Source organism: Trifolium pratense, linkage group LG6 (assembly GCF_020283565.1).
Source record: "Trifolium pratense cultivar HEN17-A07 linkage group LG6, ARS_RC_1.1, whole genome shotgun sequence".
Classification (NCBI taxonomy): domain Eukaryota; kingdom Viridiplantae; phylum Streptophyta; class Magnoliopsida; order Fabales; family Fabaceae; genus Trifolium; species Trifolium pratense.
Genome location: NC_060064.1, coordinates 18733819 through 18760544, shown reverse-complemented (window position 1 = coordinate 18760544; position 26726 = coordinate 18733819). Strand labels below are relative to the sequence as shown.

Genomic DNA, 26726 nt, shown 5'->3' with positions numbered 1-26726 from the left:
ATAACTTATAGCTGATGGGTAATGACAGATAACTTATAGTTGATAAGATAAATGGAGTGTTTATAAATAAATATAGTAAATGTGTTTACATTTATCATATAATAATTTTTTATCCATATAATATAATAAATATTTTGAGATGCATGAGAGGGACGGTGTAAATTGCATTTTCTTCAAATTGTCGACCTGATCAAAAGTAAAACGTTTGCCTGTACAAAAAAAAAAGTTTACCAAAAAACCTGTCAAAAAAAATTATTTGCAAAAACAGAATGTCTGGTAGGTAGAAGTATGTCATATTCAATTATAAAAAATAATAACTATAAAGGATAAAATTGAATTTTAGATAAAGTAATAAGGGTAAAAATGGACGAAAACGTGATAACCTATAAGCTCAAAAGTTATTTAAAATTACATATAAAAAATATTATTAAAATAAGTTATAAGCTCATGGTAAAAAGACTATTATCAAACAACATATATTTTAACTTATAAGATATAAGACGTGAACTATAAATTAGTTTTTTTTATTGGTCTTGCCAAACAGTCTCATAAAGACTCTTCTCCCGAAAACTAAAAAGTATAAAAAAAAAAATTGCTGATTAAAAAAGATTAAAAAAAATAAAAAATAATAATATAGTGCTGACAGTACACCATAATATCATGTACTACGTTTAATCCAATGCATAAGGAGCCTTGTGCATGGTGGGAGACCTAGCAGCCTTGTGCATGCTAGCCAGCGCCTTCAATTAGTCCTCCTATGAGAAGAACAGAATCAATCCTTTAGCTACTGTCCCAATCTTCACAACGTTATCTCCTTGTAATAACTTTGGAACCAACAACACTAACACATGGATTTGTTCTACACCCCCTCCTTAATTATTTCATACTACTACTAATGCACCATTACTAGTACTATACTACTACTACTACTACTACTTTATTCTACATTATTATTCAACTCATCTTTTTCTTGCTCTCAATCAATCAATATGGCTGCTTGTGCTTTGTTCAATGGTGGTGGAAATAGTGATGAAACCAATTTGAGCAACAACAACAATAATAGTACTGCTTCTAACTCCAGCAACATAAGCAGTGAAGATTTACACCACAACATGTTACAAACACAACCTCATCATTCTGAAAGAAAATTACTCAGAAAAAGAATGGCTTCTGAAATGGAACTTCAACTTCACAACAACAACAACAATTCTTCTTCTGATAATTATCATAGATTTCCTCGTCGCAACAACAACAACATATCCTCATTGAATTGCTCTTTACCCTCAGCCACACAAAAAGGTGTCACTACTACAACAACAACAACAACATTATTAGCCGCAGGTACAAACAATAGTACTAGTACTAATAATAATAACTATCATTATCATAACAATAATATTAATAATAATAATAATAATAGTAATGTTGCTTTGTCACGAGATAACGTTTGTATTCAAAATTACCCAACTGTATCCGTCACAACCAACTACTCCACTATGTTGCTACCTTCTTCTTCTTCCAACAATCTCAACAATTCCTCAAACTCTGCTTCAAACTACACCCATTTTCAACCACCACTTGTAGAAGAACAAAACAACCCTCTTCCTTCAATCTGTGGATTCTCTGGTTTACCACTTTTTCCATCTCAAAACCAAAACAACAGAAACAATGGTAGTAGTAACATAATAACTTGTGCAGCTGCTAATATTGTTGATGTTGTTTCACCTTCTATGATGGAAGAAACCTCAGCTACAACAAATTGGATTGATGGTATTCTAAAAGATCTTATTCATACTTCTAACAGTGTTTCCATTTCTCAACTCATCAATAATGTTAGAGAGATTATATATCCTTGTAATCCAAATCTTGCTCTTGTTCTTGAACATAGACTTCGTCTTCTCACTGAAACTATACCACAAAACTGTTCATCATCTGTTGTTACAGAGAGAAAAAGAAACAACAACACAGAACAACAACAACAACAACAACAACAAAGTGTTGTTAATGTTAATGTTTTAGCAGCTCCTAATGTTAATTCCTCAGTGAAACTTATGAATCGTGTTGATGACATTGTTCAAACAAGTTTACATTTTTCTGATTCATCACATGTTTTGAATCAAAATCAAAACATTTTTCCTAATTGGGTTGTGCCTCAAAATCAAATCAATAGCAACAACAATAACAACCCTTCAGTTTCATCGGTTAATTTACCTTCACAACAAGATCAACAACATCAAGAACATCATCAAGAAGATCTTGCACCTGCAAGAACAGCAGAAACTACTTCTGCTGAGTTGGCACTAACAAGAAAGAAGAAAGAGGAGATTAAAGAACAGAAGAAGAAAGATGAAGAAGGTTTACACCTTCTAACACTACTTCTCCAATGTGCAGAAGCTGTATCAGCAGAGAATCTAGAACAAGCAAACAAGATGTTACTCGAGATTTCGCAGCTCTCGACGCCTTTCGGTACATCAGCACAAAGAGTAGCAGCTTATTTCTCAGAAGCAATTTCAGCAAGACTAGTGAGTTCATGTTTAGGAATCTACACAACACTTCCACCACACATTACACCACATAATCAAAAAGTTGCTTCAGCTTTTCAAGTATTCAATGGAATTAGCCCATTTGTGAAATTCTCTCATTTCACTGCTAATCAAGCTATACAAGAAGCATTTGAAAGAGAAGAAAGAGTTCACATAATAGATCTTGATATAATGCAAGGTTTACAATGGCCTGGTTTGTTTCATATTCTTGCTTCGAGACCCGGTGGACCGCCTTATGTGAGACTCACTGGTTTAGGTACTTCCATGGAAACACTTGAAGCTACTGGTAAACGTTTGTCTGATTTTGCATCTAAACTTGGTCTTCCTTTTGAGTTCTTTCCTGTTGCTGAGAAAGTTGGAAACATTGATCCTGATAAGCTTAATGTTAGTAAATCAGAAGCTGTTGCTGTTCATTGGTTGCAACATTCTTTATATGATGTTACTGGATCAGATACAAACACTTTGTGGCTCTTGCAAAGGTTAGTTAGGTGCATTTATTCTGCATGATATGTTGTTATAGTTTGTTACTTTTTATCAATTCTAGTTAGTTTTATGTATATAATTTACATAACTTAGTGCTAGCTGATTTGGAAAAATAACACTTTTTCATGAAAAATTTCCCAAAACTTTATGGTTCTTTTTTTGTTTACCTTTATAGACTATAGTGCTCACTTTATGTTATGTCTTGCCTTTTTCTCTTCTAAAGGTAGATTTGAAGCTATGATTATGTCTTTGCATAAATTAATAGATAGAAACAAAAAGAACTATATGATATTATGATCATGTTTATAGTAAGTTTTGAAAGACATAGCTCTCATATATGTTGATTAAAATTTATTTACAAACATGACATTAATATGTCTATAGTTTCTCATTCCGAATTGGATTTGCATAGGATTTTTGTTAAAGTTATATTATTTGAACATCAAAATACAGATAATGTCTGTGTTTATCTCTATCTCTCTTACTTTTTATCTTCTGTCTCAAAATTTTGATGTCAAAAACTCATTTCTCGTTTCGTTATGCGTAGGTTGGCACCTAAAGTGGTAACAGTAGTGGAACAAGACTTAAGCAATGCAGGTTCATTTTTAGGAAGGTTTGTGGAAGCAATACATTACTACTCAGCACTATTTGATTCTCTTGGTTCAAGCTATGGTGAAGAGAGTGAAGAGAGACATGTCGTGGAGCAACAGCTATTATCACGGGAGATTCGTAATGTACTTGCAGTTGGAGGACCATCAAGGAGTGGTGAAATAAAGTTTCATAATTGGAGAGAAAAACTTCAACAGTGTGGTTTTAGAGGTATCTCTTTGGCTGGTAATGCTGCTACTCAAGCTAGTCTTCTTCTTGGCATGTTCCCTTCTGAAGGGTATACTTTAGTTGAGGATAATGGTATCCTAAAACTTGGTTGGAAAGATCTTTGTTTACTTACTGCTTCTGCTTGGAGACCTCCTTTTCATACCAATAATGTCATTCCACATCATAACTAATGGATCTCGAGTTCCTAAGCAGGAATGAATCTCAGCCATTGATTTGAAATCAGACGACTCATATTACATTCACTGAATCAATTTTAAATGATCTCGACCATTAGGTTACTTTGTAACTATGTGACGGAGTTATGCAAGGAATCTGTTTCCATTACTAATTTCTGCTTAATTAGGAATGAAAATGGATTCCCTGCTGGCCGTCGTAGTAAGGTTCTCCATCTTTGATGAAGATCGGACGGTTGAGATTAATTTACGAAAGTTTTAATGCGAGTCGACTAATTTGTATCTGATGACTTTTGATGGCCTTTTGATATTTCATCTTTTTAATCCCATGTAGCAATCACTGTGTTCCTTTGATGTAATTTAAGAGACATTATTAGGTGTTTAGAAAACATGTGATATTTTGTTGCTGCCAAATGTGTTCCGCTTCAGTGATGACATAAAAAAGTAGTGGTTAATAATAGAAGAGATGAATGAGAAAATGGCTGAAGAGGAGGTACACATTTAATATATGACGATGATAGTATTTTGTTTTATTGAGAGTACTCACAGGGATGTTACTGTTATACCAGTATTTTCTTACTTTTATGGGAACCAAATTATTGGCTGTGTAGGGATGGATTTATTTGCATCAACACATTGATTTGGACCGTCAGATTAAAAATTAATGGTTTAGAATTTAGATCTTATAATGCCCGAAACTATTAAAATTCGGATTGTGTATTCAGAACTTCTTTTTTTATTTGAGTATTTGTAGATTACGAAATTGGATCCTCCTAATGTCTTTTCGATTTTGCCAATCCTGCTACTCTTTATCCAATAACTTTATTAGTCAAGATTGATGCAATCAGTGTGCAATTATCACTTTATTAGGTTTCGATCTTGATCAGACGGTTCAGATCGTAAAACAATTTTTTATGTATATTTAATATAAAATATGAGATTAAACTCTAGACCGTCTTTGGTTCAAAAAAAAATCTAAACCATCTAATCTCAATCAGACGGTCACATATTAATGATTGTGTGACTGTATGCTCCATTCAACTGCACATAATTCATATTCTTAATAATTAAAGAAACAGTTTTAAAGAGAGTGAAAAAAAACATGAATGGACGATTGAGATGATGACAACATATAGGGGCGGACCCAGCTATAAATTATCAGTGTGGCTAAAAAATTTAGACACTATCGGAAAAAAAATCTTCATTCTAAAAATTCAATTAATTATCCACTATTTTTTTACAAATTTAAAGTTGAATATTATAAAATTAAATTATACAACTTAAATTAATACTCTATGTATAACAAGAGTTAAAATCACCAATAATAGACTATGAATTAATATTTGCACCAAAACTTAGGGCTCGTTTGACCCAGCTTTTTTTAGAGCTTATGCAAACAACTTATGTAATTTTTATATATTATTATAAGTTTGTCAAGGTAGTTTATGATAAAATAGTTTATAAAATTACAGTTTTACTAGTGTGAACTTATAAAATAGCATAAAAACTAATTTTCTTCCTTAGAGAATAGTTTTCTTTTTCCCTTTTTGTTTTTTATTAGCCTTGTAACAAAAAAAAATATAAAAACTAATTTATATTACATAAGTTGTTTGCATAAACTCTAAAAAAGCTCGGTCAAACGAGCTCTTAAACTAATATGTGTACCGAGAGACTTACAATCATTAATAATAAGCTCTAAACTAATATTTATATTAACATTTGTACAAATATGTATATAAAATATCTAAAAATTATTTATAAAATATATTTATTTTAAAAAAAAAAAAAAACAGTTGGGCTGGGCTGGTGTGGCTATAGCCACACCAAGCCTTACACAAGTCCGTCCCTGACAACATAGAAATTAGTAGGGGATGAACTAGAGAGGATCCAAGTCCATAGATTACACTCATTTGACACCCAATCATTGGTGGTGGTTGATGGTAGACTGCCACCGGTGGAGACCAGTGATTCCCATGGTGGTTCTTTCAACCTAACAGTGGCTGACGGAGGAGCTTTGGTGACCGGCCGCCTCCCACCACATTCTCCAACATTATTAATAATAAATAAAAAATATAAATTAAATTATAAAACTGTTTTTAGTACGTATATATAAAAGACTTAATTGCAGTTTTAATCTCCCTATTTTGACTAAATTTGAATTTTATCCCCCTATTTTAAAATTCAAAATCTTAGCCTCCTATTTTAACTGAATTTGAATTTGAATTTTAACCATTCTATTTTAAAATCTCGTATTTTAGCCCTCCTATTTTGACATGATTTGGATTTTAACCCCTTATTTTTGAAAATATATCATAATATAAATAAAAGATAGCATAAAATTATTTTAAAAAATGGTAAATTATTAGAAATATATAATATAGAAATAAAAACATATTTGGTTTTCTATTTTTTTATTAGACGAAAAACATCTAGACATCAAGGGGACAAATCAGACTTCACCCCCTCATTTGCATATATCATCTCCTAATTATATATTAAAAAGAGGGAAAAAGAGATATATACAAAACTGGGGGACATAAATCTAAATCAGCGAGTCTACACAAAAGTGGTAGAACAATAAAATAAATCAACTTCTAGTTAATCCTAAGACAAATAGAAGTCCGTAAAACTTGAGGCGAATGAACCGACCGTCAACACCCAACGATCCACGTACCGACTACTCCGCAGTAAGCATCAAACGATGATATGGATTTTTCAAGCTAAACAGTTTGAAGTTAAGGAATGATACGAATATTGAGATAGTCCCTGCAAAATGAGACCTCTCTATCAACCTCTGACGAATCAAAACTTGTTAAAGCATCACAAAACCAATAGAAAGTCAGATTAAGGGATGGTAAGTCAACGGGGCCGAGCCCCACGAGCACAGGAATTGCCAAAGACACCAGTGACTACTTCCGCCAACACGGGGTACCTACATACCTAGCCCTTTCAAGCAAATCAGACTAAATTGGATCTTGATGTGTCCAGCTCGTGGGAAGCTTCCAACAATACAACACACATATTATCTGACATATATAAGTCGACTGCCAACACAAAAACGATCCAATTTAAACTCGTAAAAAGCAGTACAACAGCGGCGATGGAATCAACCTCCTTTCCAAGTCCAAAACAACCCACAAAGGATGTAGAAAATCCAACAGTGAACAAAAATATATCGTGAAAATCATTGTCTTATAAAATACCCTCACGGGTTAGACAATCAACAACACGACAACCATCTGTAGCGGCGAATTTAACCCTTAAAATATCTCTCAACAATCGTGTATTTTCCTGTGAGACCAAATCGTGAGGCAGGAGGACTCCCTCTTTAAATCAACGACAGCGGATACTCTGAGTAATTTAATCCGGTTATATGATTATAGTTTTAAATTTCTCTTAGTTCAGGGAGCAAAATCACCCTGTAAAAGGTAGACTGGATTAGCTAACCGGTTGATAGTGAACCAATATAAAAATTACTTTCGTAGTTTCTCTTGCTTTGTACTCATTCTATTAAATTATGTTCAAAGTTCTTTATGGTTTAACTATTATTCTCTTGTATGTGTTTACCAAGAAGTCAAATGATTTGATAAAGAACTTTGTTTTAACCATTTGATTTTAGAATACGTAAAAAGGAATTGTTTTTCAAAATTGGAAACACGTACGATTCAAACCCCCTTTCTTGCATTTTATCACTAACTAAAATTCCCAAAGTGAACCTTCAAATTTAAGGGGCCAGAATGAAATGAATAATTTAAGGGACCAAGTTATCCAACATTTGCAATTTAAGGGACTAAAATGAAACAAAATAATTTAAAAGGATTAAAATGACTAAAATTAACTACACGAAATGCGTGTTGTCAATAGCTCAAAAGTATAAAAAATTGTGTTTTCAATATTTTTTTTTTAAAAGTATAAGGAACTTGAATGATATTTGCACCCAAATATTTTGACACAAATACATACACAAGGGCAGTTTGATAAGGTTGTCTTTAAATAAAGGGAAAATTTTGTAATTTTTCCTCTTCTTCCTTGTTTCTATCTTCATATTCCTTTATTATTTTCCCTCTGCTAATAAACACAACCATACCGTCGAGCTTCCCCGACCATTCGACGGGTGACAGCTCAGGCATGTTAGAGAGAGAGAGAGAGAGAGAACGGTGAAAGAGAGAGCACTGTGAGAGAGATTGAATCATGAATATGCAGATCTGAGAGTTGTAGAGAAATTAATGGAGTAAATGAGGGAAGACAAAAAGAAAACAAAATGAATGTATTAAGTAAACAGGAAAAAATCATAGACAATCAAGTTCATGCTACCTACCCCACACCCAATATTTGCTAACTTATATGCACACATATTTGTTTCATGATACGTATGCTAAAATTCACCTCCCACTCGTGATCTAATATTCCTTTGTGTAATTCATTATTCCTCCTTCACAAGTAATCCTTCCATCTAACATCTACATTTCCTCAACCGTTGTATCTCATGTTTAAATTGATCCACTCCTTTAAATTGCTATTGAAGAAAAAAGTGTCTTATAGCACCAGGAAGTAGGAACCACAGACAATGTCATAGCATGAACACAATCTCTCAATGCATGAAGGCTTGTTTCTTCATCACCACTCCACAAATTACATACAGGGTTACCTAAATTCATGTTGCTTCTCCTTTCATTTGTTAAAAGCTTGCCATGATTAAAGTGCAACACAAAACTCCAGTTGCCAGATGAACTTCCAAATGCCAATAGATAACCCTGGCCTTCATCATACTTGCGTCTCACATATAAGAGCATAAGTGCTGGCTATGGTAAAGTGACCATATCCATTAACAGTCCAAAGCAATTTGTCATCGCCCAACTCCTGATGAGGAGGTAGTATGGAAAGCATGCGGTTTTGCACATCGATAGGAAGTCAATTGATCCTTTGAAGATTCCAAGCACCATTATATATCATCAACTAACTATGCTACTGTGTCATCTGCCGCAGCTCAATGGGAATGGATTTCACCAAATTTTCAAATTTGAAATAATCTATCTAACTATGCGTCCATGCACGCATTGCCATACCATTTCCAACCGATCTATAGTCGAATGGGGAAAAGTTTGGCCACACTTACGCCAAACTTTTTGAAAGGGCTGTATCGCGGAATTTTGCTATCACACTGTCATTTTCAATGTTCAAACAGTTATATTTACCTATAAAAACCCTACACCACAGTGCATTAATATTTCCAAGCTTCATGAGAGACACTTCATTCATGACTTCTTCAGTTGATTAATTGCACACTACTTGACAACATGTATCCTTTTCTTCTCATCACCATCACCCCAAATGAAGGAACTTTGAATTTTTTGAATCTGCCTAATGCAAGTTTTAGAGATAGAATTAGTCATTGGAATCAATAGCCTACCCACAAAAAACAAATGATTCGACTTTCATGCTGCAATGTTTCATAACTCATGATGTTACGTTGTATCCTATCTCTCATTTATTTTTAATTTATTAATTAATTGTTTAGTTTAGAGGAGCCAAATCTCAACTAATATCACACCAAATCTTGATTCTTTTTTTTTTGGTTACAACACCAAATCTTGATTCTTAATAACACATACAAATTAAGAATCAACACCAAATCTTGATTCTTAATAACACATACAAATTTATTTTTGTATGATAAAATATAAATAGTATTGCATGACCAGTAAATGAATACATTGGAAATTTTGTAACCTAAGACCACCCTTCTGGTACATGACACAGGTCAAATATTAGTACAAAAACTAAAAAAATAATGAATGCAAATGCATTAAATTAATGAGAAGTATTACTAGAGAACAAAATTGTTTTGTTTTTTGTTTTTTCTTTTTATATATATATAGCTGTTGGATAACAATGTGTCATCAAACAAGAACAAACTTTGCGCAAATTATAATAAATCCAAAGAACTAGAAGGAATCATTCTACTTGTTTCTCAGCTATGAATAATTTACATCATGAAGCATAATAAAATCTTGAAACAAACAATTTCACTGTCTATATGAGTTATACTGCCTTTGCTCGTGCATAACTCTTCATACTGCCCACCAAATTACACAGTGGGGAAAACCTCAACCAACACCAATTAGCTATCTTGAAAACTGTAAGGGTACTCAGATTTCTTAATGCCGGAAATGCAGTGAAGTTTCCAGGGTTCCTTATTGACTGATTAATTTTATAACAGGCGTGTTAACCTCATCAACCCTATTGCTTCTTTCCACAAAACCGTTTCGAAAAATTATGTCAAAAAATTGAGCACCCATAGCACAGGCATCTTCTTGTTGCATCTTAAAAGCTTTCTCATAATTTTCTATGAATTTACATTGCACTCACTCAAGAGCTGATTCTCTTTGTTCAGAAACTTCTTCCAATAGCTCTTGTAATTTGGAATTCCCAGATCAAGCCAAGGTTTCATTTTCCCGTTATAGTGTAGTACTGGAGCTGTTTTAATGGAGTTAGAATCAACATTGTAATCATGACCCAATCCAGACCGCACCCACGACTCATTGAGTGGATATATTTTATTCTCAAATGCAAGCAAGCTTGCAGGCCATGCTGCAGCTATAGTGGATCCTTTTTGTACGCTCAACTACATATGGAAATAAATAACATCATAAAAGGTAAATAACACAGAATACCCAACAAAGTACAAATTACATGCAATCATTAAAGACAACATAATTCTTTAGGTAATTTTATGTTTGCTATTATATTCGAGCAGAATATGACCCACCTAAATATAAAGACTACTTCTGACCCTTCATAAAAATACTAATAAGTAAAGAAAAGACAAAAGAAAGAAACCAACAGGGTATTCCTATACACAAATGAACCATCTCAGTTGCAACTATTTCTAGCTAGTGTTAAATCAGGCTGGTGATACCCTTCTCCATTGCTACTATTTCTATCTAGCCTTAAATCAGGCTGGTGATTCCTATACCTAAATATAAAGACTACTTCTGACCATTCACAATTCACAAAAAATTCCTAGTAAGTAAAGAAAAAACAACAGAAACAACCAGACAAGGTATTCCTATACACAAATAAACTATCTCTATTGCTACTATATATTCCTAACTTGTGTTAAATCAGGCTGGTGATACATACATAACTTGAAAATAAAACAAAATGAAAACAAGTTTGTCTTTTTAATTAAGACTGAAAACATAAATTATCTCACAAGCAAACAGTCCCTTATAATTCTATTAAATTTGACTATTCTTTGATGGTCAGGCTATGTGGGGTCATCCCAAATTGGGTCAAGCCAATTTTTTTTTTTTAAATTCTGTTAGCCTAGTACGTTCGTCTTGTTGGGTTATTCAAACCAATGCATTGAGCTCAGCCCAATTTGACACGTCTACCTATATTTAACAATATTACTTTTAGCACTGCTATATGATATCCAATAATAGTATTTTCCAAAAATATTGTAATGCAGATCTAGGGATTTTTGCTACTAACCTCTTTTATCAACCTTTTGTAAGTTTGAGTAATACCAAACTCTCTCCACTTCACTAGGTTAATTATGTTCAAGCCCGACATCCAAGCACAGGAATTATGATTGAAACCTTTCTCACCCAAATAACTTTTCAGCTGACCCAGCCTTACCGAGCAGAATTGCACTGCACCATTAACTTTATCCCCCATGTCTAGGTTCCAAAGGGCTGACAAGTCTTGCTGAATAACAACGTCGTCGTCCAGAACGATGACTTTCTTCAATTTTCTGAATATATCAGGAAGTAAATAGTGTGAATGGGAAAAAATTGAAACATATTCTGTTCTAAACTGGCCCATGGATGGATTATCATTATTGCGAAATGAAACACGAAACTCTTCAGGCAAGGACAGTTGTAATTGATTGTCTTTTAGGCTATCCATCTCAAGATGCTCAACATTTAACACTTGAACAGCAGCTTCCCCATAATTGTTCATCTTGAACCATAGCTTCATTGCATAATAATTTTGTCCATCAGACAACACATGAAAAACCTGATTCCGACTTACCTGAAATATTGAGCAGAAACAAGTGAAATTATTAAAATTTCAGCTAAAATTCATCCTCTATTAATTCAGTGGTGCATGATTAGAAGAAAAGCATACTTTTGCATGAGTTACAGTAGAGTTAATAACCACTGATGCTGCAAGCACATTATTTGAGAAAATAACATAATGGTGCAATGAAGAATCTTCAAATTTTTCTGAATCAGCATCTTCATCATGTGAAGATTTGAAATATTCAACAGTTAGTTTCAGTGCCAGACAGTGAAAACTCTTCGGCATGGTCAGAACATTAAGTTTATATAGGAATGCACTCTGTTTCATGTGGAAATCAGCTTCATCCTCAGTCAGATCATATATTTGTCTCAATTTCTTATCAACATTGTCACAAACCACGGGGACTGATTTAGCTTTGGCTATTGCAACTTCCATCTTCTCTGATTTAGTCTCAACACTATAAAATGATTTTGAATAACATGTAAAATTTCTTGTAAACTTTAGCAACTCAAATGAGAAAAAGTGCTCTTGCATGAGAGGTACTGTTAAGATATGTAATAAAAACATTCATGGGCTAACACCTAACATCCTAAGCTTTTGAAGAGTTGGTTCATGAGTCATGTCATGCCTAAAAGTCAAGGGTCACAGAGCAATAGCATTAGGTTCGAGGTTAAACAAAAGAAAGGAAATCTTAAACCCCAAGATAGAACAAAGTTGAGATAAGAAAACTAAGGTCATATTTGCAGTATAACCTATTAGCCCAAAAAATTGTCTAGGGAAACCGTAAATGGTGTTAAAAACAAGTACTCAAGTAAACAGAAGTTTAGGACAAATATATAGAGCTAATAAAAATAATACAGTTCACTTTAGTTGTTTTAGGAGATAAACTACATTAAGGACTCTAATGTCTGAAAACATAGCATTAACATTTGGATCCAAGAAAATTACCAAAAGCCAGATCTGCATGCAAATAAGACAACTGAAACTCAACATTTTTTACAAGACTACTTGATTGAAGGTGATTTATCAAATATCAATAATTTCTCAAGTAGAAAGCAACTGAAACAACTATGCCAGGGGACAAAAGAAATATCAAATGATATCAGCTTACTGTGGTGGAAGATCAGCGTCTGTAGAAGATTCACTAAGCATATGCTCCAGCTCTTGTATATTCTGTTTTAGTTCGCGAGACAGTTTGTCTTGTGCTGGGAGTTTTGCAATGCTAGGATAATAAGATCTAGCCACAAATAGTTGGTCTTTCAATTTCTTAACCATGGCATCTTTCATAACTTCTCTATGTTCTTGTTGCCACAGGCAATAACTACCATATGTGAGCTCGCACGACTTTCCATTTTCATCAGCAGAACTTGTCTTAGGGTGGGTGACTTGTTCCGTGCGAACAACTTTAGGATTCTGTTACAGAATTTAAATTAGTTTATGTAGCTACATGGACAATAATATATAAATGTTTTAAAGAAGTCTGCTGGAAAGGGCAAAGTTAAAAAACTTGTGTTAGAGAGACAGTGAGTATTATTTGGCTGTTTTTACGACTTCTATTTTTTCTGCAAGCTGATTAACTATTTGAGTGGAGTGTTAAGAGTTACATTTTTATGCTAGTACTTGGTGTGCTGTGAATATTATAGGATATAAGAAAAGAATAAGGATTATACTAGTTATGGAAGATTCTTCCTACTAAGATTAATAGTACACGTAAGTCTGTCAGTCACAGTCAATGGCTTGAACTGAACTATTCCGAGCAATTATGCGTTCAACAAAGATTTCAACAAATGACAATAATATATGCGTACATTAGAAGGTGGAGGTGGTTGTAGAACAGCCTTCGGTGGCACCTTGACACCTGAAAATCATTTAAAATTAAAATCGCAAAAAGGGAGGAAATAATTTCCAAGAAGGTATCATGAGGAAATATGATATTGAACTGGTAGAAGCACACCTCTATGTTTTTCTTCATTGGCACCCCTTTTGATGGTTCCATTCTTGTCTCCTCGAGTATAACTCTTCATCACATCCTGCATTCAAAATTATTAATTGATAAATGATAATTAATAGTATTGCCACATATATTCTAGATGGCATATGATTCAGTGTCCCCAGTTCCATGTGTAAGGAAGGAAGATTCTTATTCACCTTGATCTTATGAATCTTATAATTTTAGACGAAACAGTACATTTATGCCCCAATCTCACAACTTGTCAATCTGGAACAAGGAGTATCTAAAATTTTAAAACTGGTGTGCACAAGTGCGCCAACGTTTCCAATGTAAAGGGGTCACTTTTGTATGGAAAATTTTAGGCTTAACTACACATTTGGTCCCTTACGTTTATTTTAGGTTTCAATTTGGTCCCTTACGTTTAAAAAGTATCAATTTGGTCCCTTACGTTTATTTTAGGTTTCAAGTTAGTCTTTTCCGTTAGTTTTGTCACTAACACCGTTTGAACAGTACACGTGTCAGCGTGTCAAAGTGCCACGTGTCAGTCCACGTATGCAAATTGACTGCCACATGTGACAAAATTGACGGAAAGGACTAACTTGAAACCTAAAATAAACGTAAGGGACCAAATTGATACTTTTTAAACATAAGGGACCAAATTGAAACCTAAAATAAACGTAAGGGACCAAATGTATAGTTAAGCCAAAATTTTATTTGGACGATTTTGGTGAGTATTGGATGTGTCGTACTCTGAAATAATTTATAATGGTTATGTTCAAAGGCTTTGCCAAAAACAAAGAGACAAATATTTTGCAGGAACATGCAGTTTATGCAGTCCGTTAGAGCGTTTGGTTAGTTAGGATAGGACTACCTCGATACCTCGATACAAATGGGTGCATGGCATTCTTCTAATGTCTGTTTAAAAATAGCTTCCATTAAAACATACTTTGGGCAGCCTTTGATGTATTGTTTATTTATATTTATATTCCACTGTTCTCTTATAATTCTTCTTTTTTCTGTTCTGGAGGAATCTGTGTCCTCCTGTTAGCTGTATTTCCTACGGATTTCTCTAAAAAAAATTACTTTTACAGTAATAAAAACCAAAAAACAATGCAACTTACAAGATCTCATCCTTAGGTTGACACGAAACCCAAAAACCTTACAATTATGACAATGACAGAAAAACGGCTCACAACACGTTTTTCCCTCGATTTTTTTCTAATTAAAAGCCCCCTTGCTATTATTCCACTTTCAGGTTTCAAAGACATCCTTTGGATTACATTAGGCAAGAATAAAAAGACGAGATAATCGGTTATTTATATGAATATTATATCATACAAATTTCTAAATAAAGAAGTATAAAAATTAACCACCAGAGTGTTATGCAGAGAACCTTGGGAAGAGTTGGTTCAAACTTAGTGATCAGTTCCTTCACATGACTTGATTTTTTTCCCTGCGGAATTAATTTACAAAAAAATAATATTAATTGGAGCTTTGGGGGACTAAGATTTCCATTTTTGAATGTTTGGTTCATACACCAAACACATGTTCCTTTTGAACATAATTACTGATAACCTAATAAAAGGATTAATTGTTAACCCATGCCAATTGAAAATTAGAAAAGTATTCACACATTTGACTATTTAAAAAATGACAATTTACGTAACCTAACTCCGGACTACAACTTTAACAGCGATTGTTGCCATGAGAAACAAGTAGAAGATTGGTAGATAAAAAGGAAGGCTTAATTTAAAACAGCTTTGGACTAAACCACCATACCTCAGACTGATCCTCGTTATGGCTCACATCATGTCTGTCGAATGTTTCAATAACTTTCTGAGTCTGATTTGACAAATAACACAAGAGAAAGTGAGGAAGAAACAACAAATTCAAAATGATAATTCTAAATGAAGCTGCAAGATTTGTCACATATTCACAGATACATTTGAATTGAATGCTTACCGAAGGAGTATTTCTCTGTTCATATATATATCCTGCATAAACACAACGACAAATGGATACCAACAGTAAGGAAAAAGACAATTTACAAAAAAGACATAAATAAAGTGCAATGCTATTTAGTATTTAGTGCAAAACACTATCATCACAAACACATCACCAGAAAAGAATTACCTACCAGTCATAACAATATTTAGCAGAATACAGGGACACTGCTCAGTGAAAAATCTAACCAGAAAAAACACCATATTGGTGCAAGTTCAGTGCAAAATTCCATAGCATTTTTTCATAATTAAATAAAGTTAGCACCATATATTGTGACTGATGGAAATTCATCTCGAAAACGGCACTTTCATTGGCACTTTCATTATTACTGCTAATAAACACACATAAATACATCCAAGGCAAGAGCAACAAAGTATTGTATATATATTCTACTACACTACAAATGCACAATTATAATAGAAATACTACTATTGGTTGCATTAATTAATTAATAAATTAATAATAGAGGAAAACAGACATTTATCACAGGATTAAATTGGATAAAATTATTATATAATTAATCCATAATAGTTGATCCAACGTAGAAGCAAACGTGCATTGAACTTTACTCTAATTAAATTTTAAATTAAAAAGAGGAAACATAACAAAGCAACACGATTCGTTAATCACATTGATAATACTATACACAGATCCTTAAGAAATCAAACTCAAACTTCTATCAGCTTGAAGCAATATAATGAACGAAAATTCAAACAAAAACAAAATAACACAATCAACATTGGATCTAAACGCTATAATGAATACGAAAGATGCGAACATGATTACGAATGAAATTATAAGCGTAATTGATGTGGATCTGTTATGTATATAGAAAATGTGATGAAAATGAAGAACGCGTAATTGAATTGAGAGTGAAGGAATAATAGATCTCAGTGATTAAGCGCGAGATCAAGTACCGGGAGAGTGAAAACCGTTGTGAAGACCGAGCAAGAAAACGAGAGGAACGAGCATAGAGAGAATGACGAGACCGAGAACCGCAATTACGAAACCTCTCCACCGTCGTTTTGCGGGGACGCCGTAAGATGGAACCGCGCCCAAACCACCGCTCTTCATCGTTATTTTCTTCCTATTTCTTCAATTCTTTTTTTTCTATCTATCTCTCTCTTTCTTTCTTTCTTTTTCTCTTTCTCTTTTTTCTCACTCGCTTTTCTACTTGGTTGTGTTTTGTGCTTTTTCTGTTTTTTTTTTGTTTTTTATTTATTTTTTGTTTGAAGATAATAATAAATATAGTAATAAAAAAATAATATTTTAATAAATATTTGGAACTGAGACTCTAATGAATCAACCGCCGAGTGTGGAAGTTAGTTTAGGTTGATCTGCCAACAATGGAAATAAATTGGATCTGGTCTGGTGGTACAAATGCATTATTTAAAGTGGGAAACTTACCTGTAAAAACTAACCATAGGGTTAAAACTTAAAACTACTTTTATTTATTCTAAACTAGTGAAAACACATTTATCTATATAAATTAATTTATATGCACCGTAAGTGTAAAGTTATTTTACATATACATTTAATAATATACTGTCACATTCATTAAATAACGTGGCAACACATCATTGAATACATGTGTAAAGAATCTTTACACCGACAGTGCACAATAATTAAACTCTTATCTCAATATTTTAAAATTGAGTTCGAACCAATTTATTTAGGGAAAATATTTCGTGCATAAACTCACATCATTATGTTCCGAGAGAGTGGAAGAGGTTATGGAGAATGAAAGTCCCACCTAAAGTTCGTAATTTAATTTGGAGAATTTGTCTCGGATGTCTTCCTACGCGCGCGTCATCGTTTACAGGGGTGTTAATTGTCCTACTTGCTGTCCTCTTTGTGATGGTGATGAGGAGGATGATTTACATCTTTTATTTCATTGTCAACTAAGTATGGAAGTTTGGACTTTGGCCGATTTGAAGAACATCATTGATAGAAAGTTTGCTTTGTCTTCGTCGGTTCGTCTCCTTCCAATGTGATCATGCAAAATTTAAGTACCGAAGATGAGACGACAATTAGCTTGATGATTACATGGAGTTTATGGTTTAATAGAAATGAGTGGATTTGGAATGACAAGAAAACCTCATATTCTCTCTTTGGCATGTGTTTTGTTGGAAGATTGAAGAGTGGCACGAAGAGCTGAACAATATGAGGTCAACAGCCCCTCTTCAGGTCCTAACGGTACATATCCAGTTGGAGACTCAGTTTGCAATCATCCTCCTCGAGGTCGAGGGTGGCTCAAGTGTAATGTAATGCAAGCTTTAACCAACATTATAGGCTCACTAGTGGTGATTGTGTGCTGATGAATCTTAGAAATGAGTATTGAGCCTAACTCATCCTTACAAAACCGGCTTGTAAAGTGAGGATTGTCACTTGCTTATAAACACTTAGTCAGGCCATCTCTCAACCGATGTGAGACTCTTAACAAGGAATAACCATGGTACTTTTGTGTTGGGGCTTACTGTGTGGACCGAACCAATGATGCAGGTGCATTGCGGAGAGACTTTTGTTTTGTTGGCAGCCATGCATTGGATCCAAAGCTTAGGAGTTCATCATGTTATTTTTGAGAGCGACTTTAAAACTCTAGTTGATGTTATCCTTGCAAACAGTGGAGGTGTAAGTGAATTTGGTTCAATTGTTTCTAATATTAGGAGTATGATTCTTATCAATTGTAAAACTCTTGTGACGTTATCCTTACTCAGACTCTTGTTAGGGTGGTCATTTCTTATGCTAATCGTCATATTTTTGATTACCTGCCATCTTGTATTGAGCATATTTTGATTATTGAAATGAATTAAGTTTCTTATTATAAAAAAAAAAAAAATCATTTAGGTTTTTTTAATCAAGACATTGGACTCAAGAGGTAAATGACATTAAAAGATGGATCATTCGGAAGAACCCGAATTTGATTCCTGAGTGGAATAATTCTTGACCAGACTTTACTTAGATTGTGACTGAACTCCAGATTATTAGGGGTCTTTCTCCTAGCAACTAGAGTGTTAACACCAAAAACAAAAATTCATGAAGTTTTTTTAAAGAAATCAAACTTATAAAATTTCATTAATCAACAACTGTTAAATACTATTTGATATATCAACCAAAATTTTGAGACTTACTACGTAAGTGGTTGTCTTAGCTAAGTTAAGGTACGAACAAACTCATTTATTTGTCACATAATAAAGTCAACACTAAAATCATCATAAAAAGAATGAAAAAAACCCTCTACACTATAAAGTTATCTCTCCAAACTCATAAACATCATACTTATTAGAATGAAAATAGTCCACCACATATGCGTCATTGTCCAGTTCAAAATCAACTGGACCCAAGTCTAGGTCATGAACTCATTTAAGCGTCAAAATCAGTGGACAAAGGAGATAAAATTAGGAGATAGTTTGAAGATTGACTTCACTTGCATGTATGATTCTAGTAGTTAGAAGGGTTTGAGGTTGTCGTACATAGAGAGAGAAGGAGAAGGTAAGACAATCTTCAATGGGGAGTACCTATTTTTTAAGCATTGGTACCTAATAGGTATCTTCATTAGAGCAAAACATAAATAGTACCTAATAGCTATCAGTTCTACAATAAACAATGATATCTATACTATTTTTGTGGGACCGACCTATTTATATTGAAGTAGAGTTATTGGTTAGGTGTGTTATTGGATGTGAGATGCATTTAGAACTTTTTAAGAGATGTTGGGTTGGAGGGATTGAGTGCTTATTAGGTACTATCATTAAAAAAATGAAAAATGAGTTATGTGTACACATAGGTCCCAGTTAAATACTAAAAAAATAGGAACTTCATTGTGGATGCTCTAAAAATTAGTTGAATTATGCTTCTTTGGTCTATAAATACTCCTCGCTCTTGTTCTAAGGTACTGTTTGACCCAACTTTTTTTATGTGTAGAAGTTATTTTAACTATAAAACTATAAGTAATAGCTTTAAAACTAATTAAAGTTGTTTGGTAAATCTTATTTTTTTTTATAAAAAAATATTAAAAGTTGTTTTTTTCTTTTTTTTATTATAATAGAGTTAAAAAAATATGTTTGATAATATATTATGTATTATAATTTTTCTTAAAATATAGTAGCTGATTTTTTCTTTCTAGAGCTTTTAAAAATTGTTGTTTGGACTAACTTCTTACTTCTAAGAAAAAAGAAGAGGAAAAAAAGTTAGGTCAAACGGTACCTAAATATAATACAAACCAGATTAATCTATTATTCAATGAATTTGAAAAGTAAATTTTTGCTTGTAGAATCGGATTTAATACTTCCTTATTATTTTTTTTACTACTTGTCCTTTATCTTGAATCTTTTGACCCATGCATCCTCATTTGAGTTATCGTTATACATTTCACTTGAATTATTTCTAACGCGTCTAATTAATATTACTTCTATTAATTATAGTCATGATGTTATAAGTTATAACTAACCTCTTAAAAGATTTTCTTCCTCGAAATTCAGAATTTATTCGTTGAATTAAGGGTAAATTGTTCATGTTCTAACTTGAGTTCCCAAACTTCTTTTCATACTCTACTACGGACTGCATTTTTTAGAGTTGTTTTTTACTACCCTTAACCTGTTAATTGTCAAAGTCATTCATTCTCGTAATTCTTCTCCAATCACTTCATGATAACGAGTATATAACGTTATTCATTTTACACTTCTTCAGTTCATTTAATTAACAAACAAACATAATTTTCTGATTACGCTTAGCTCATTTAATTCATGAACTAAATTCAATAAATTAATTGTCAAAAGTCAAATTCTAAATTATATTCAAATTTGCTCGATTCATTGTCAGTCGAGATTTTATATAGGGTTAAATATGTTTTTAGTCCTTACATTTTGTCTTATAGTAAAGAATAGTCCCTACATTTTTTTAATGGTGAAAAAATCTTACTCCCTCTAGTCCTTATTATAAGAAAAAGTTAATTTTTTAGATTCATAGAATGTTAGATGTATCTGGTAAGTTTTTTCTTATAATAAGAACTGGAGAGGAAGTACAATTTATTCTGTTACTGAAGTTGATCCCTGTCATTAATTTTACAAATAGAATGTTGACGTGACACGTGTGAGCCCTTTGTTTTTAATAGGGTTAAATATATTTTTAGTCTCTACATTTTGCTCTATATTTAAGAATAGTCCCTACATTTTAAAGACGGTGTAAAAAAATTCTATAATTTTTTTCCGTTATCAAGCTTAACCCTTCCTTCTGATGTGGCTGAATGTGGACCATATTATTTGAACGAACTACAAATAACACGATGACGCGTGTCATCACTTAAATTAAATAAAAACTTATAAACCATAAAATTAAATAAAAAACATTAAAAAAATTAAAACAAAACAGTGTTGTTCATTCTAACCCTTACCCAACAATTTGTATATATTTGTTAGCTCATTAAAAAAGGGTCACACTCTATCATGTCAGCGTTCTATTAACTAAATAGACAGAAGGACCAAACTTGATAACGGAAAATATAGGGACTATTTTCACACCGTCTTTAAAATGTAAGGACTATTTTTAAATATAGGACAAAATATAATGACTAAAAATATATTTAATCCTTTTTAATAAGCCGAAGTTAGTATTCGTTTGTAAAATTAATGGCAGGGTTCGGTGATAGAATAAATTGTAGGATATTTTTCATCATAAAAAATGTATGGAATTTTTTTTGTAAATCGGGTATCCTCTGCACGTAATTGCAGAGACTAATCTCTCGAGTCTTGTGGGACTCAAATAGGTGGCAAACTCTCCTAAGAGTTTTAACACTACTGCATGCCCAAGCCAGGGATAAAACCCAGGACGTTGGTTACGCTAGAAAAGACCTGCGTCATCTCATCTAAGTACTCTTTGATATAAAAAATGTATGGACTATTCCTAATTATAATTTTATTTTATTTTTGCTAAAATTCCCAATTATAAGGCAATCTGTATGACTAAAATTATATTTAATTTAATTTTTTTTTCTAAAGTGGGGCAAGGACGCCGATAGAAAACAAATTATATGGTCAGCCAGGTCAGGCCAACGCGAAAAGTCTCATGCCATAGTAGCAGACTAGCAGTCTACAAGATTCAACATGTGACATTTGGTCAAGTATGGCGTTTCATTTTATTTTATTTTTTTGCCAAAAGGCATTTTAAATTATTATTTTTTCAATAATTAAAAGGTTAACATAATGTCAAGGAAATACTTATATAAAAAAATAAAATAAATAAACTGTGATTCAAATAGAAAACAATTAAGAAATAATTAAAGTGATATTAATTAATATAATTATATTTTTGTTTCTTATATTTTTTTATTTATATATAGACGTCCAATTATATTTTATTTGGAGTTGTGCTTATAATAAAAACTTCTATTTTGAGGAGTTAAAAACTTTAGAGGAAACAATAAACTCATCTTTTATTGTACTATCGAATTTGCCGCAGTAATTACGTTAACGCAGTTAGTGTTCTCAACAAGTGTGTTAATAAGTAAAAATTGATGTGCAATTTAGACTATTCAATTTTAAATTGATGTGCGTGGTTGAAAATTCATAATGTTAGTCTTGGCCTAAACACCCACATGTAGTGGTTGAACCCTTTAATTTGTTTGGGTATCGATTAAGCTTTGTCTCATTATATTCTTGATGATCGTAAACTTTTAAGGTTCTCTCTGGTACACCTTGTGCTGGTTAAGACTCCGTATTGTTGTTATTTGTTAATATATTCCATTTGTTAATAAAATATAATACTGTATTAAACTGTGTGATAATTCACAGCAGAAAATCCGAACCATGATGCATTGGTTGGTTGGATACTCCGTTACCTACCAACTCAAGTTAAAACTCTCATGAATAATAGACCAAATTAACATTGGTGACGTTTTTTCAACAAAAATATTTGACTCAAAAGAGTCCAATAATGTGACGATGGCCAAAGCAGCCAACCAATATTATATTTTATGAGTATATATAAATGTCTAAATATATCAAGCAGAACAAACTTAATAGTAGAAATTGAGAACAAATACACAACAGAAAAGGAAACACTATCATAGAAAGAAAGTAAAAAATGGCTGAGGGAAAAGGAAGGGTTTGTGTGACTGGAGGAACAGGTTTTCTTGGTTCATGGATCATCAAGAGTCTTCTTGAAAATGGATACTCTGTTAATACCACTATTAGAGCTGATCCAGGTAAATAATCCTTTTTATTTTTACAAAAGAAATTTGTATCTATTTAAATGTTTTTTGTTTGTGGAATATGGGAAGAATCAAAAGTAATTTTAATTTCAAAATTGTTTAATTGGACAAGGTTTTACTCTATGTTTGATGGAGTTGACTTATGCTCTATTTGTGAATGTTGCATTAGTCTTGATTTGTGTTCTTACTTTTTTTTATATATAGCTGTTTCTATTGGCGTACATGTTTGATTTGACGGTAAATTTAGCTGGATCATGGTGAACCACAACATGTCACTGTAAATTTTTGTTAAAATTACAATTTAGAATTTCAATAAATTATAATTTTGTCAAATTAACCGTGATTCCAAATATGTTCTTCGAAACAACTTGTGCGGGTAGTTTCATTTAGCACCATAAATAAAAGTGATAAAATATGCAGCTTTTGTGTTAAGTTAAAAAAGTTGTCAACTTAGATCATTTGCAGCCTCTCATGCTAAATCCCAGTCGTTGGATTAATCAAACGAACCCTGACGTTTGAATTTATCTAATGACAATCAAGATTATATCTATCATTAGATTAATCCAACCATGGGCGATTCTTCTCATGGGCAAGTCCGGGCAGTTGCACATGCTCTCGCCAAAATATTTGGTATTTTTAGGGGTTAGCTTGGAGCAAAATTCAGATTTTTTGTTCAACACTGAGATAAATTGAAATTTTTAAGAGTTAATTTAGGGCAAAACTAAGAATTTTTTGTTAGACTAGAATTTTGCCCGGGATTAATATAATTTCCGGCTCCGCCACTGAATCCAACAACTGATGTTTGACAACAGAGATGGCATAGGAACTGGTACAAACTACAAAGTTTGTATCAAAACATTTAAACATAGTTCACTTCAATTTTAATAAAACCAACTTCACAAATAAATGTTTACAATTTCGCTGTTATTTTCATTAACAGAACGTAAGAGGGATGTCAGCTTCCTAACAAATCTACCCGGCGCATCCGAAAGGCTACATTTCTTCAATGCCGATCTAAGCGATCCAGACAGTTTCACCGCAGCAGTCGAAGGTTGTGTCGGGATATTCCACACTGCTTCACCAATCGATTTCGCAGTGAGTGAGCCAGAAGAAATAGTGACAAAAAGAACAGTGGATGGAGCATTAGGAATTTTAAAAGCATGTGTGAATTCAAAGACAGTGAAGAGATTTATTTACACTTCAAGTGGTTCTGCTGTTTCATTCAATGGTAAAGACAAAGATGTGTTGGATGAGAGTGATTGGAGTGATGTTGATTTGCTTAGAAGTGTTAAACCATTTGGTTGGAATTATGCTGTTTCAAAGACTTTGGCTGAGAAAGCAGTGCTTGAATTTGGTGAACAAAATGGGATTGATGTTGTTACTTTGATTCTTCCTTTTATTGTTGGTGGTTTTGTTTGTCCTAAGCTTCCTGATTCTGTTGAGAAAGCTCTTGTTTTGGTACTAGGTATGAATTCTTCACCTTATATTCTACTAATCATGTTTTTTCCACTTTTTTCTTTCATATATTGAGATTGGTTTGAATGATTTAATTTTAGATGTAAATGAGTAAGTTGTGGTAATTAGAGTGAGTCATGAGTTGCAGTAAACTCAAATTTTTGAACACTAATTTGAGTTTACTGCAATCATGAGATAATTGGTGATTCACATTTCAACCAAGATTTTAAATTGCAATTGCGGTCATTGCAGTTGTTGCAACGCGCAATGCGGTTGTTACGACGTGAAATCATTTTGAAATTTCAGAAACAATATATGTTAATGCTTTATCAATACATAAGTAAAATGAAATTGATGTGCAGGCAAAAAGGAACAAATTGGTATTACACGTTTCCACATGGTACATGTGGATGATGTGGCTAGAGCACATATATATCTACTTGAGAATTCTGTTCCAGGAGGAAGATATAATTGTTCACCATTCATTGTATCTATTGAAGAAATGTCTCAACTTCTTTCAGCCAAATATCCAGAATATCAAATATTATCAGTAGAGTAAGTTCTATTATTTAATTTCCTTCAACATATAATCAAAATGCTTCATTACAAAATTGATCTCTTTTATTATTGTATATGATTAATGTTTATATTTGTTTTGTTTTGTTCTTTTAGTGAGTTGAAGGAAATTAAAGGTGCAGGGTTACCAGATTTGAACACGAAGAAACTCGTGGACGCTGGTTTTGAGTTTAAGTACAGTGTTGATGATATGTTCGACGATGCTATTCAATGTTGCAAGGAAAAAGGCTATCTCTAAGCTTGTGTTTGAAAATTCCATGCTATAATCTGTTTTAGTCATGAAGTTGAGAAAACAATAATATGGCCTAAGATCAATGATGGCTAATGAGATGTACAAGTTTATGCATTAAGTCATTTGTGATGAATCAAATAATGAAATAATCTGATCATTTTTCTGAATACTAAGCTGTTTAGTTAGATTCAAGTTGTTATTTATGAAAATCAAAATGAAGTTAATTTTGCAATTGAATTATCACCCTTGGTGTGGCTCCTGTTCCCGTCGTCGTCTCCCCTTTTCCTCTTGCGTAGCTTCTCCCCCTTGGCCCCTTCCTTTGGCAATGAAACCTTCTTTTTTCTCTTCTTTCTTAATTTGGGCCAAGTCATAGCTATTCGCCTATTCCATTGGGCTAGCATTGGTCAAAGTATTTGACTTCTTTTCCTATTCACACCAACCCTTCACTAAAACACCTATGATAATAATATTTGCACTCAACCACAAACATGTTAAGTTGAATCAAGAAAATAAAAACTAGACAAAATATTATTTTAATAGAGAAAAACACTTAATTGACTCAATAAACCAAAAATTGTAATTTATTTAAAATGATTCTAAATTAAACACTAAACTAATAAAATGATATTAAAACTTATTAAAAAGACTCTAAAAATAATGACTAATGAGAACTCATCATGTTGTGCTGACGACTGCCCATGCAGTTTAGGCGTTCCTCTTGTCGAGCTTCCCTTTCATTACGTGCTTGTTGGTCTTCTTGAAAGAAAGCTACCTCACGTCGGATGTTATTGAGTTCGTACTTGAGGCTGCCTTGGAACTCGGTACCTTCCTAAAAATAATGATACACAGGGGGAGGTGGATAATATGGGGGAGATACATGGTGTGTGGATGGCTGACCCCGGTCAGGGGAGGGAGTGATATGTGGATAAGACTGCGCCGAAGAGATTCGCTCTCTCTGATCGTGCTCATCATCAGAATCACCTCTATTGTGTACATTAGGGGCCGGGGCAGCAATAGGGTTGGCCTTAAGGGGCTTGAGGGCATCTAAATCAAATAGTTAGTTAGTGGCATGAGATAAAACTAGGCACCGTCTTGTTTCGGACCATGAGATAAAACTATGTCGGGTTTTTAATTTTTACTAGTTTTTCTGACATGGTTGTATGGAAAGTATCGTAGAACATTACTAATTGCAATCGCTCAGGATGAGAGGAACAATATCATTCCAATAGCATAC

At 33.0% G+C, this 26726-nt stretch overlaps 3 protein-coding genes across 5 annotated transcripts; 2 read left to right on the top strand and 1 right to left on the bottom strand.

The window, feature by feature from the left end:
* The first annotated feature begins 755 nt into the window (after positions 1-755).
* LOC123889332 (protein SCARECROW-like) lies at positions 756-4578 on the top strand. The gene is made up of 2 exons (XM_045938619.1): positions 756-3022; positions 3574-4578. The coding sequence occupies exons 1-2, from the start codon at positions 990-992 to the stop codon at positions 4031-4033; spliced, it is 2493 nt and encodes an 830-aa protein (XP_045794575.1). The 5' UTR covers positions 756-989; the 3' UTR covers positions 4034-4578.
* Positions 4579-9931: 5353 nt separating this feature from the next.
* Positions 9932-17206, bottom strand: LOC123889334 (probable galacturonosyltransferase 7). Of its 3 annotated transcripts, XM_045938620.1 has the most exons (10): positions 16940-17206; positions 15981-16012; positions 15798-15860; positions 15412-15471; positions 14022-14097; positions 13876-13925; positions 13179-13480; positions 12173-12524; positions 11534-12076; positions 9932-10661 (listed from the first exon to the last, which is right to left on the bottom strand). In XM_045938620.1, the coding sequence occupies exons 1-10, from the start codon at positions 17094-17096 to the stop codon at positions 10383-10385; spliced, it is 1914 nt and encodes a 637-aa protein (XP_045794576.1). In that variant the 5' UTR covers positions 17097-17206; the 3' UTR covers positions 9932-10382. The 3 variants fall into 3 exon arrangements, with proteins under 3 accessions (XP_045794576.1, XP_045794577.1, XP_045794578.1); XM_045938621.1 differs by lacking the exon at positions 15412-15471 and having other exon boundaries at positions 16940-17197; XM_045938622.1 differs by lacking the exons at positions 15981-16012; positions 16940-17206 and having other exon boundaries at positions 15392-15471; positions 15798-15842.
* Positions 17207-22905: 5699 nt separating this feature from the next.
* On the top strand, positions 22906-25659 carry LOC123889339 (vestitone reductase). Its single transcript, XM_045938629.1, has 5 exons — positions 22906-23223; positions 24170-24694; positions 25047-25239; positions 25357-25506; positions 25545-25659. The coding sequence occupies exons 1-4, from the start codon at positions 23103-23105 to the stop codon at positions 25496-25498; spliced, it is 981 nt and encodes a 326-aa protein (XP_045794585.1). The 5' UTR covers positions 22906-23102; the 3' UTR covers positions 25499-25506; positions 25545-25659.
* Positions 25660-26726: the final 1067 nt, after the last annotated feature.